Source organism: Nicotiana tabacum, chromosome 23, assembly GCF_000715075.1.
Source record: "Nicotiana tabacum cultivar K326 chromosome 23, ASM71507v2, whole genome shotgun sequence".
Lineage (NCBI taxonomy): Eukaryota > Viridiplantae > Streptophyta > Magnoliopsida > Solanales > Solanaceae > Nicotiana > Nicotiana tabacum.
Window position 1 is genome coordinate 9,062,584 of NC_134102.1, and position 14,300 is coordinate 9,076,883.

The following is a 14,300-nucleotide window of genomic DNA, read 5'->3' on the forward strand; positions in this document are numbered from 1 at the left end:
AAAACAAGAGAACGTACTTTTAGGAATGCATGGAAGCAATTTACTCCTAGTTAATAGTAACAAGTGTGTGCCATCAACTAAGTAATACTGAATTCTAATATTCCTTTTTTGTTTTTGCCTCCTCGTAGTATTGATTATTAGAGTCAAGTTTTTTTATTTCCACCAATATTGGAAAAAATATACACTGACAGTCCGAAAGATACATAATTAGGTTTTTTTGGTAACAACTGTAAATATTACCATTTATAACAAAATCTTTACACCTAAAGAGCACTTAATACCACAACCACCTTCTAGGAAGGGTGATGTGGAAACTAAGCCTCTAGACAAATACTACTTACAATTATGTAGTGATCTTTTGCAGAAACTCTCTACATGTATGAGCCTTTCTTGATCTACCTGTTGTATCTATTCTTTCTATAATATCATGTTTTAACTGTCTTACTACATCCTCTATATTTACATTGACACCTTTAAACATTCTCCAGTTTTTAGCCCTCCATGTATGGTAGAACAATGATCCAAATATTGCTGCTACTATTTCTTTCTTGGTCTGCTTCCGGATCTTCCTCTTTATACTCTCCAAGGTCTTCCTAATGTCTCCATCCTGTATTTGAATACCAGTCCAAGCTGTAATTGCTCCTCTGAGTGCTGTGATCCAGCTACATGCTACAAAAAGGTGAGTGGTGTCTTCTTCTGTTCCTGCATCACATAAACAGCAACTTCCATCTTCAACTTGGATATGCAGTTTTCGAAGCCTATCCTTTGTTAATAGTCTGCCTTGTGCTCCTAACCACATAAAAACCTGTGTTTTGGTTGTGCAATGGCACTCCATATTAAGTCTGATATGTTCAATTTGTGCATATCTCCCAGTAGAGCTGTATAACTTCTAGTTATTGAGTACTCTCCTCCAGAAGTTAGAGAATAGTGATCTCGCTCATACCACGCTTGCATATCATCTTTTAAGGAGTTGAGTTTCCTCCAGTACGAGCTACTATCCAAAGGTGGCTTGTGGTTCCAAATGTTATTGGTAGTCTTCATATAGATTTAATGCACCCACTTCACCCACAAGGAGTCTTGCTTATCAATCAACTGTCATAACAATTTTCCAACATATGCTACATTCCAAAAGTCTACTTCCTTTCACATTCAACCCTCCATATTTCTTGGGGAAGCATATCTTTTTCAAGACACAAGGGAAACCTTTTTCTTTTCTTATGAACTCCCCCATAGATAATCTCTGCAAATTTTGTCAACTTCCTTAACCACACTCTGAGGTAGAATGAAAATTGTCCCCCAGAAATTATAAATAGAGAACAACACTGAGTTGATTATTTGAAGTCTTATTGCATAGGACAATTGCTTGGCATATGTAGTTTAATCCTACATGTTATTTTATTCACCAATTGATGGCACTCCAATTTGCTCCATTTCTTGGATGACAAAGGCATCCCAAGATATCTTATAGGAAATGTACCTTGTATGAATCCTGTCCTAGTTAGCAACTACTCCTTAGTAACCTCATCAACCCCTGCTATAGAAATTCTTGACTTCTCTAGGTTTGCAATCAAGCCATATGCTTTGCTGGTGTGTGATAGTGCTTCCATGACTCTTGTTACTGAGGCAATGTAACCTTTGCAGAAGATCATAAGATCATCTGCGAAGATCAAATGAGTTAGTTGAATATGTTTACACATACGATGAAACTGGAAGTCAGGTAAACCACTCATGAACTTCAATGTTCTAGATAAATATTGCATCACTAAAACAAACAGTAGAGGAGACAACAGATCTCCTTGCCTAAGCCCCCTTCTGCCTTCAAAGTATCCATGACCTTCTCCGTTAATCTTGAAAGAGAACTTTGTTGATATCACACAAGTCATGATCAGTTGTAGGAACCTCTCAGGGAATCCAAATCCTCTCAGTACTTCTTCCAAGAACCCCCAATCCACCATATCATAGGCTTTTCTCAAATCTATCTTCATTAAACATCTGGCAGAAGTTTTTCTACTATAGTATCTCAATAGGTCATGGCATATAAGAACATTGTGCATCATGGATCTGCCTGGAATAAATGCAGCCTGATTGTCTGCTACTAACTGGCTAACTGCATGTTTAAGTCTGCTACATAACATCTTTGATATGCCTTTATACACTACATTGTAACAAGATATGGGCTTGTATTGACAGGCATATTCTGGGACCTCCACCTTTGGTATCAATGCTATGTTTGTTGCATTCATTTGCTTCAATAACTTCCCATTATGGAAGAATTCCAGTATTGCTGCAGTGATATCCTCTCCTACTATACTCCATGCTGCCTTGAAAAAATCACTTTCAAAACCATCTGGCCTGGGCTTTTACTGCTGTCAATCTAAAATATTCCTTTCTTGACTTCCTTAGCATTATATGGTCTTAGAAAGTCTACCTGGTTCTCTATGGTAAGCACTGGTCCCATCTCTAATTGGAGTATTTTGCTTCATTAGTTCTTCATAGTAGTCCATAATAATGCTTGCAATTACATCTGGATCACTTTGTCACTCTCCATGTTCATTTTTTAGTTGAGTTGTTGCCTGCTTCAACCTTTTGTGCTTGATTACTGAATGAAAATACTTTGTGTTGTCATCTCCTAATCGTATCCAATTTGCCTTGCTTTTCTCTTTGAGATATAACTCTGCCAAGTAAGAAGACTCCCTAAACTTCATATATGCCTCTCTCTCCTGTTGTTGATATTCAGTATCCAATTTTCCTTGCTTTTCTGTTGGAGATATACAGAATTAGGTTATTATAGGGTAATTACAAGTAAATTTCAATAAGTTGGCCACCTAGTAAAAGTACTACAATTGGCATGTTAACTACACTGACATCATTAAAACTTTACACGGCTAATATATATAACTTAAAAACCAAAAAAATTGCACTAGTTGTCCCCTTAAGGGACTGATCTTCAAATATTATCCACGTTTTGTTGCAAAAATAGGCTTTTGTTTTCACCAACAATGTAATTTCTTAGCTCCTTAATATTGAAAGGTTGAGATTCTTGTTTGAGGGTGAAAGCAGGAAGTTAATAGTTGATTATTGTTAAAATCGTTTGAATCTTGATGATTTGTGCTTAAATTTGTAGTTCAAATACTAGTTTAGTGATTTGCTTTTAAAAATCTTAAACCTCCATTGTTGATCATTAGAAAGTGTTGAAGAAGACAAAGTTTTCTTGATATGGTGTTAGCCGCTTAAATTGGTGATTGAAAATAGTTTGTGCTAGTATTTGAAAATTTTGTTTCAAATTTTGTGAAATTGAAATTACAATTTCAAATAATAATTTGTTGAACGTCACCGAAAAATTAATCAAACATAAAAGAATTGGGTATTATCAACTTTTAGCCCGCGCCAGAAACTATTTACATCTGGTAGTCGAAACAAATGTATAAAACTTGTATATTTTTTGTATATAACATACAGAATGTATGTACAAAAGAACAAAAGTTGGGTCAAATTGGACGGGTTGGGTTATCATCTATTATTTAGCTCATCTCGACCCAACCCAACTTAGCCCGTATAAACTTTGGGCAAGGTTGAGCAAGTAATTTTTTCGTTCCTATACAATATTTGAAACATATTTACCAAAATTATTCTAATTTTGTATATTACCCGCCTTAAATAAGGATTACTTACAAATTATATACATAAACAAGTTTTATCTACAAAATATATACATTCCACCTTAAAAGGCTCTCAATCCATTATTAGTGCCTTCAATCAAGGGATTTAGTTACACCCTTTTTCCTTTTTTCCTCTCTTTCCCCTCTTCTCTCTAGAATATTCATCGGCTAACGCATGTTGGTCTTTTTGTTTCCTCAACCACCATTATCAATACCAATATAAATACTCCATGGTTATCATCTTCTGTTTCGGTGCCGTCGCCGCCACGTAGCTTCATCTTTTGGAATTTCAATAAGCGTGGAATTGATGCTCTCTTTTTCTTTGCTCTACATTACTGGAAAGATAATTCTATGCTTTATGTGATCATAGCTCTTTAGGATTGAGCAAATTGTTTATTCGCTAAAAGCTGTTAAAAATTCATATGTTTAAGAATTTCAAATTTTCTATATAGTCTCTTTGTATATATCTCCACTTTAAAAAAATCATTAGGTAATTTCTTCCCACAGGTCTTAGAGTTGGTAACGGAGTTGCTCAGTATTTGTACTAGCTGTAAGTAGCAGTTATTAGGGAAATTAGTCAAGGTGTACTCAATTTGGCACCAGCACCACCGTTATTGAAATAATAGAATTTAATATGAATCCTCTGAATACTATATGCTAAGTAACCTGAATAATGTGGGATGAATAAGAGGATTGTTGTAGTCGAACAAAACTAATTTGCAGTTGAGCTGGGTCTGATTTGATTAATAGTTGATAGAAGAACAAATTAGGGATACTGATTACAAGGTCAGCTATTTTATTATTTATATTGCTGTTCTGAAGTTGAAAATATATGAACTATTGTGTATTGGCTATTAAGGGTATTACTGATTTATAAAAAGGAAGGTAATGGCTTCACTTGGATTAATAGGTCCAAAATATTTGATTAAATAAACTTTGATTAACATGTTAAAATGCATATTTCTTTTCATCATTCTCTACTTTTCTTTCCTTAATAAATCAATCGAGAAAAAGAACAATGTATGGTACATCAACATACAAATTAAAAATAAATTTCGTACAAATTTAATGCAAATTTGAATATCTACAACAACATACATAGTAAAAATAAATTTCATACAACTAATTATACATTATATAACTTATCTATAACTTTCATATATTACTTATACCCAGTTAAATACAACTACAACATCATACAACTTAAATATAATTTTCATATAAATATGTCTTTTGTATATTTTGTATCTGATTTATACATAGTAAAAATAAATTTCATACAACTAATTATATATTATACCACTTATTTACAATTTATCTACAACTTTCATACATTATTTCTACCCAGTTAAATATAACTACAATATCATACAACTTAAATACAATTTTTATACAAATTTTATACAATATGTCTTTTGTATATATTTTGTATCTGATTTGTATATATTTTGTCTATGGTGTGTGCTTCTTCCTCTCTGAAATTCCAATCAAAACTTACTCTTTTAATACAATTTTGATACATATCAATAACATTATGTAAAAAGATAATATTGATAACTTGAATACAAATTTTATACAATGATTCATACATTATACAATTATTTTTTAACTTTCATACAACATTCAAATAAAAATATATATATAACTACAACAGAATACAATTTATATACAATTATACTACAACTTTACTATAATTTCGTAAGTATATTGTATGTCATGTGTTCTTCTTCTTCTTCTTCTTCGAGTTTCAATCTGAAATTCAGCCAAAATCAAGTCTAATCTTCACCAAACACCCTCAAAATTGAGATATAAACTCCAAACAATATTCTCAATTGTTTGCAATAATACCCGATACAAATAAATAATGGTTTTTAAAAACCCAAATTTGAATTCAAAGTTTTTTAATAGATGTCAATGGTGGAGAGTCAAACACCTTCAAAATTTATTGATTGACAATTTCAATTTGAACACCAATTGTGCAACATTACTAGAATTTGAACACCAATAGTGCAACACCTTCAGCTCTACATTACTGGAATTTCAATAATAAGCGTGGAATTGCTGCTCTCTTTTCCTTTGCTCTACATTACTGGAATGGAGGATTGAAAGATAGATGGAGATGTAGAGAGAGAGCGTAGAGAGAGAGAGAGAGAGAGAGAGAGAGAGAGAGAATAAGGATGGGAAATAATTGATTCTTTATTCAATTCCTAATATAAATGGATACTCATTTAATTCCTAAAATGTATATAATTGGTAAATTGTATATGCCTATGTAATTAAATTAAAACTTGAGTAAAGAGTAATAAGATTTCAAATAGTGTATAGGAAGGTAAAAATCCATTTTTCTTTTCCAATTACTCACACCGCACACATCGTACTATTTTACTACGATATGTAGACCCTAGTTGCTTTATCTAATGGGCTACAATACTTAATGGATCGTTGGCGTCAAAGTAGAAATAATTCTGGGCCATATGAGGAAATCATGGTTTTGACCCGCTGCAAATAGAATAGTAGTTTCTCTTTTTAGGAAAGAATCTTTTAGTGGTCTTTCTTTCTATATTTTTTTTATCAACTAAAAGAAAAGCATGCATAAGGTACTTCCATTACATTTTAGCAATGCAGTGTTTGATTAGTTTTTGTAGGATCTGCCAACAAAATCTCACATAGGCAGCTCTAGAGGGAGATTGTTTGGTCGACGAACAAAATCTCGCATTGATAGCTGAAAAGATTATGAAATTACATATAAGGTGTAGAGATCTCTTAATGGAGTATGATGTTTTGGAAAAAATCTTACGGACTTTTCCCAATGCGGATATTATTATACCGTTTTAAGGGTATCTTTAGTCTATTTTAGCCCAACAATAGGTATTAGAGCTCAGGTTCGATGGAACGAGTAAGACGATGACAAAGTGATGACACCCAAACAAGAAGAAGCCAGTAACAGGCTTCGATTGCCATAAATACTCTACCATATATCGTGTTAAGAGTATCTTTGGGCCATGTTAGCCCAGCAATGGGTAATACAGCCCAAATTCGACGGAACAAGTAAGACGATAACAAAGTGATGACACACAGACAAGAAGAAGCTAACAGGCTTCGGTTGTCATAAATACTCTGACATATACCGTGTTAAGAGTATCTTTGGCCATTTTAGCCCAAAATGGTATTAGAGCTGAGGTCCATTGGAACGAGTAAGACGATAATAGAGTGATGATACATATACAAGAAGAAGCTAATAGTAAACTCTGTCATATACCGTGTTAAGATATCTTTAAGCTATTTTAGCCCAACAATGGGTTTTAGAGCTCAAGTTTGATGCAACGAGCAAAACGATGACAGTGTGATGATACACAGGCAAGAAGAAAATAGTAGCAGGCTTCGGTTGCCATAAATACTTTCTCAATGTGGGTGGTACTCAGTGAAGCACATTGGTAGCTAAAAAGATTAGGAGACTACATATAAGACGTAGGGATCTATTAATGGAGTGCAACATTTTGGTAAAAATCATGCGCGTTTGGCTCGAAACGAATAATATCATACCGTATTAAGAACATCTTCGGGCCGTTTTAACGAAACACTCTTTTTATACTTGCGTAAAATTTGACATTACACTACACTGTTTGATTGCCATTTTTGTTATCCACGTAAGTTATGCACGAATCAATGTTGAAACTCAGTAAGATCCCTCACAAAACTACATGAAGCAAGGATGACCATGGGATCCCGCATCTCTCCATTCATTTCGTCTAGCTTTTTCTTGATAAATTCAAGCATTCCCTTCATTGCCAGAATTTGAATTTGAATCCAAATTTAAAATTTATGAATTTTAAATTGTAGATATCATTCAGAATTATAAAAACCTAAAAACTTTCTGCCTTCATCAACAAAAAATGGTAATGCGAGAATCAAATTCATATTACCTTGTTTGTGAAGTGCATCACAACATAGACAATATAAACTTATACAATTCTCTTTCTTGTTGGGGTGGTTTGGGGGGGGGGGGGGGGTTCTAAACATGGCCAATACCATGCATCTTTCAAAGAACTTTCCTTTGAAGATTCTGAATCAGCTCAATTGAGCTGTTCCTAAGTTCTTATTAAGTGGACATTATTTTCCAATATGTTTTTTGACAGGGTTCCAAATGCAAAAACTTGAACCCCTTCTGAAATTCAAGAACCAAAGTCTTTGAATTTCACTTACATTGATTTTCTTGATTCTTGACCTCTTTTTCACTTGTGGATACTGAACACTTTCCATTAGTAGAAAAGGACCTTTTGATCATACAAATTGGCACTTTCTGCAGTGAACGACCGAAGGAAGAACTCTTCATCACTTCATATAAGCTCGAATTTCTACTTCCTTTCTTTGAACTTATATCAGAATTTTCCGTCTTTTCAACCAATTGATCATCTAAATTTGAACACCCTTCGCCATTTTCCAAGTTCGTTTCATTCATAGCAAAATGTACTAATGAAACAGCTGATGGATCCATTGAAACAGACCTCCGTGTTGGCTGCAATTCGTCGTTTACTTTCACACAACGCTCAGCTAAATCGCTAAATACTCGCAACCCTTTTCCCCTTTCATCTAAAACACCATGTATTTTCTCCAAAATTCCAATAACTTTCCCTTCTTCATTAGGCAATACATCAAGATTTTCACCTCCTAGCCTCATTTCGCGACTTTCCTCTTCCACCAAGTCTTGATTATCCAAATCATAGCCACTATTTCTATTCTCCACTGGATTAACATCACTTGCTCTAGAATCATTTACACCAGTAGAGGAAATTTCCACATTGTTCATTTGTAATGCAGCATTTAAATCAGAAACAATAGGAGCACGACACACGGGGCAATTCGTGTGTAAAACCAACCAAGTATCAATACAAGGAACATGAAAAGCATGACTACATTTAGGCAACAACCTAAGACTTTCATCTTCTTCAAATTCAGTTAAGCAAACAGAACAATCAGTACCTTCAATCAAGTCTTCTTTCTTAGTATACCTAAACACAGGTATAGACTCAATTATCGATTGTGGTAGGCCAATTGTATGTATATACCAAATTGGATGATCCAAAATTGGTCCTTGATTTTCATCAATAAAATCTTCACTATTTCCACTCAAATCTTGAGAACTTCTTCTTGTATTCATTTTGAACTTTTTAAGAGTAATCATATAACAAATAAACACAAAAATTGCCCCAAGTACACAAAGCATAATTATAAAATAAAATGGCATATGATGACTTTCACTTGTAACAGGATTAGAAGGGGGGGGCAAAAATGGACCAACCCCACATTCAGTAGGACATCTTTCTGGTGAACAATTTAAACAAATAGCCATTTTATCTTTAGCTATAACTAGTATCTTCCTACTATACAAAGCCATTAAAAAAGAAAAAAACAAAGAACAACTGAAGAAGATGAAAAAAATAGAGTGAAACTGGTACCTTAAAATTTTCAAGAAAATGAAATTTTTTTCAAGAAACCAAGAAAATTGTAACCCCTTTTTGGAATTTGTTTCATTAAGCTACATCTAAGCAGCTAAAAGTATGAGGATTTTTGGTCTGAATTTGCTTAGGGTTTTTTTTCACTTGTTTTTTGGTGGGGATGAGGAGAAGAATTTTGTAAGAGTTTTTCGATTCGTTATTTTTGGGTAGATTTGTGAAAGTCAAGAGATGTTTTCTCGTACTATACGCGTTAAAAAATGATGTCGTGGAGGCTTAAATCACGTAAAAAAGTGGAGGGGACTAATAATGAATAAAACTACAAAAAAACTGATTAGGCTTTTTTGTTTATATCTGTTTAGTTAAAGTAAGAGTTAAAACAGTTCAGAGAATGAATGAATTAAGTAATATTCATAAGGTATCGTAACCCGTTAGGCACGTTAGTTAGTAGAATTAATCAGTGAAATCTTATGTATTAGTGGGGATTAAATGGTGGTTTCCTTTTTCATTTTATTTTGTATTTTGTTTGGTTTAGTTGATTGAGGTAATCCTACTGATTCATAAGTCGCTATTTTGGTTTGTTCTTGTACATAAGAAATAACAACTTACGCCTCATTATATTTGAAAATATTTAACTTTAAAATTTTATTTTACCTTTAATAATATACTTTTATAATCATCAAATATCATAACAAGTTTAAAACTACAAGTCTTAAGGTGTGTTTGGTATAACGGAAAATATTTTCCGTGGAAAATGTTTTCTTGGAAAACAAGTAGTAATCTTATTCATTTTGCGGTGTTTGGTACGCAAATTAAGAAAAATAACTTCTCAAGAGTATTCATAAATAATTTAGATACAATAAACATGAAATCATAAACTTTCGAACCAATAACCTTTCGAACCTACAAATTTTATAAACTTGCAAACCATAGATTAAAAACTAAAACTGAAAATATTTTTTTTAAAAAAAAAAATTGGGGTGGGGGGGGGGAGGAGAGGGGGGCAGAAAAACGAAAAAATAGAAATTTGAAATTGCAAAAAAAAAAAAAATGTGCGGGAGGGGGGGCAGTGGGGTGGGTGGTGCAGAAAAAAATTAGAAATTTAAAAATTACAAAAAAAAAATAAAAAAAAAAATTTTGTGCGGGGTGGATGGTGCAGAAAAACGAAAAAACAAAAATTTAAAATTACAAAAAAAAAGTAAAAAAGTTTTTTTGGGGGGGAGGTGTAGGGTGGGTGGTGACAGAAAAAAAAAACTAAAATTTGAAAAAAGAAAAAGCCTTTTTGGAGAGAGAGGGGGTGGGGTTAAGTGGTGGTGTGAGGGTGTGGGGTGGGTGGGTGAGGGTGGGGAAGGTTGAGAAGGAGTTTTGGAAAATGTTTTCGCTTCTCTTGATAAGGAAAATATTTTTCTCCAATTGGAGAAAAATGAATTCATAAGGAAAATATTTTTCAAAATATTTAAGTCAACCAAACACTTTCCGCCTTCATACCAAACACGAAAAAATTAAAAAATATTTTCCGCCTTCATACCAAGCACACCCTTAAAAGTTTTCCTTTTGAACTTAATCCCAATTTAAACTCTGTCAAGTTTTCCTTTTGAACTTAATCCCAATTTAAACTCTGTCACATAAATTAAAACATACTTGAGTTGTAAATTTGAGTCAAATAAAGTGAAAATGAATAGATTAGAACATAACTACAAGCATTGCCAACATGACCATTCAATCAGTGTTTGTTTTCTCCGATAGCAACAATATATCCAATGTATTCTTATTAGTGTGGGGTCTGAGCTGGATAACATATACATAAACTTTACTCTTACGTCATGCATATAGAAAAGTTATTTACGATAGATTTTCTGCTCTAAGTGTTTTTCTTCTAAAACTTGAAAATATGCCATTCACATTTGGTGTGTTTTCCTATGTCTACACTTGGCTTTTGGTCCATCACAAATAGCAAAAGGGTAGGTCAACTAAGTGTAGAAGCTAGTCTTTAAATTATCTTCTGCAAACCACATCTTCCAACAATTGATAATTGATAAATAAAGTATATAGAGCTATGACTATTTTAGTAGACTTTTTCTTTTAGTTATTTGGCCTTATTGGAAGGGTGGCAGTATACGGTGGGGACTGTGCAGTGATAGGGCCATAAGTTAAATCTCTGTCTTTTCCATAAATAACTATGATTTTTTTCATCAAAGTCAAAGCGTGCTTGTTAAAGAATGAACCGACGACTTCTAGGCAGTGGCTTACTTAACGGAACCATCAGAGGAATTATGAACTCTCGAAAAAAGTAGAAGAATCTAAGTGCATAATTAGTTATTTTTAAGAATGCTATTTTGAGATTATCCATTACTTATTTTGTCCTAAAATTTTAAACTAAAAATCTTAATTTCAGAATAATTCAGGACATTTTTGTCCTCAAAAATTAAACTGAAAAACTGAAATTCAGAATGCACCGACTAATTCCTAAATAGCAACCATTTAAAGTGGCTATCTGGTATCATTTCTACGATCAACTATACTAATTATCTCTGATCATATTTTTTTCGTTTATGTTCTTCTTACAACCAATATTACATATAATAAAAATAAAAATTACTAGAATTTCATAAGCACAATCATTGGCTACAATATTATTCAATTTTTTTATTTGTTTTATCCAAACTTAAAAATGCCTCTTCACATTGATATTTCCCTATGTCTACACTTGGCTTTTGGTCCATAACGAATACCAAAAGGTAGGTCAACTAAGTGAAGAACTAGTGTTTAAGTGGTGAAATGGGCTTCTGCAAAATACATTCTTCCACAATTGTTAGAAGCATATATTCTAAGTAGATTTTTCTTTTAATATTTTGGCCCTTAATTCATTAAATGGGTGATCACAGTACAGTAGTCGGTGCAGGTAGGGCCAATATTCTATTTTTAAAAAAAGGAATTTCGTTATTTCTTTGACTGGAAAGTCAGCATAGTCCGTTATAAAAAAAATGATGTATATAACTATATATAAAGATATATTTAAATATATACGCTAACCAACCAACGAGGAACGATCTTGTTTTAATTAATCTGCCTCTTAACTTCTCCAGAATAATCTGTCTCACCGTCAAAGGGTGTGGTGGGATGAATAGGATCTCTCCATTTTTTATCAGCGGTCTCATATTTGAAATCATGAGAATGAAAAAATCTAGATAGGAAGCTTTTTTTTTTTTCTTAACGAGTTTTACATGACACAAATCGGAATTAGCCGAGACCCTTAAAAAAGAGATACCGGATGGAAAAACAAGAATCATAACTTTGTCACCCAAAAGAATAATATGAAGTTGAAATAATGACATGCTAATTAAACCAGATGTCATGTTCCTTCTTAGGGAGTTCAGATATAGACCTTTTTTTGTTTCTCGTTTGAACAGAAGCTATTTAGAATACTACGATTTAGAAATATGTAATCGAAATCAAATACTGCTGAAATTCTTTATTGTTTTTGTCCTTTATATATATAGATACGTGTACTATGAATCTATATGATATATTTTTCTTTTCTTCTGAAACATGAACTTCCCAGGCATCACCTTCCTCAGTTGGTTTCACCCTTCCCCTAAGGCACCGCCCCTATTTGTACAAATCTTTTTGATCGGAGTATTATTATTTTTAGCCCACGCCAGAAATTATTTATATTCATTAACTGAAAAAGTGCCAAAACTATTTACATCTGGTAGACGCTATAAAATTTGCATATATGTATATATATACAAAAAATATACATTTTTCAGCTATTATTTTGGGAGCGACTATACAGTGTCATTTTTTCCGATAAGAAAACAGCTTTGTCTTTGGAGTTGGTAAGGCGAAATGAGGCCGCCCTAGCGACATCATACGCTTTACTGAAATAGATTTAACGAAAAACCCTCCCCATAATTTGCCATATCTTTTTAATCGCTAACTTCCTATTCAGTCTACGTTTTCTCTCATCATAATAAATACATTTATCTTTCTTCTTCTTCTTCAAACTTTTTTTAGTCTTTGCTACTGAAATTTGAAAGCTGTGAGACTACTAAATGTTTCTGAATGCTAAACGTAAGTGTTTAGCATAGAAAGCAAGGAAATTTCGGAGTTTCTCTTTCAATGAAGTTTCTTACAAAGCGAACATAATGTCCTTGAGTGGATAGCAGAGACAGGAAATTTTCATTTATTATCACTGTTATTTGCGCAGAATGCCTAGCTGAAAAAATAGCAAATTCCGTGATCAGCTTTCCTTTACCACTTATTAGGCTTATTTTCTGAAACAACAATGAAATACGAGTAGAGTTGGAAATTATGGATTAAGGGGTCGTTTGGTACGCGGTAAAGGTAGTCATCGCGCCTAACATCGCCGTCAGGCAACCCAACGGTGATTGATCAACTTAATTACCTTTTTTTTGTATTTTGAAATCAAAATCTTTCCTCAATTAAATCGTATGAAATAGAATTTACACAACTATAATAACGAACAACCCGTAAGAACCCCAAAACCCGGTGTCACAAGTGCATAAGCATATTCTAAGGAGTACAATAATAATACAACATCTGTCTCAAATGTAATAAGACAAGTGTGGTAGGGTAGATAAGATCCATTTATCTTTAAATAGAGGTAAAGCACTTCTCTCTGAACGAGCCTTACGCGCAAATGTAAATTTAGACGAACCAGTGAGTCAATCACACTAACGCTATAATATAACATCAACACTCATCAGGATGCAATCACGTCATGCAAACGGGCAAATATAAGTATATAGAATAAGTAACATAATAATAATAATAAATAATTAAAAAAAAAAAAGGAAAACCTTACTAGGCCCAATATTTACACAGAACATGATTCCAATAAGAATCCTCAATCAACTCTTCTCCAATCTCTAAAATATAATCCCATTATCGCCAAACGATTGATTTAGGCGTCATTTTTAACCTCTTGTCAGTTTCAGATCTCATTCAGTCATTCTGACTGTTATATTTCCTTTTTAAGCAATCAAAGGCAGCTTGGAAAAACACAATGTTCATAGATCCTATCTAAAGACCTACAATCTACCATATTACATCTGCCCCTTCGTGAACAACAAGAAAGTTCTCTCTTTTTCTGTTTCCTTTCTTCTTCTTTTGTCCCCTCCCTCCACCAAAACAAGGTGTACACATAAACAATCTTTCTCACATT

At 33.2% G+C, this 14,300-nt stretch overlaps 1 protein-coding gene across 1 annotated transcript; it reads right to left on the reverse strand.

Moving 5' to 3' along the window:
* Positions 1 to 7,559: 7,559 nt before the first annotated feature.
* LOC107796369 (RING-H2 finger protein ATL52-like) lies at positions 7,560 to 9,367 on the reverse strand. Its single transcript, XM_016619123.2, has one exon. It carries the CDS (start codon positions 9,052 to 9,054, stop codon positions 7,855 to 7,857), a length of 1,200 nt encoding a protein of 399 aa, XP_016474609.1. The 5' UTR covers positions 9,055 to 9,367; the 3' UTR covers positions 7,560 to 7,854.
* Between the last annotated feature and the right edge of the window lie 4,933 nt (positions 9,368 to 14,300).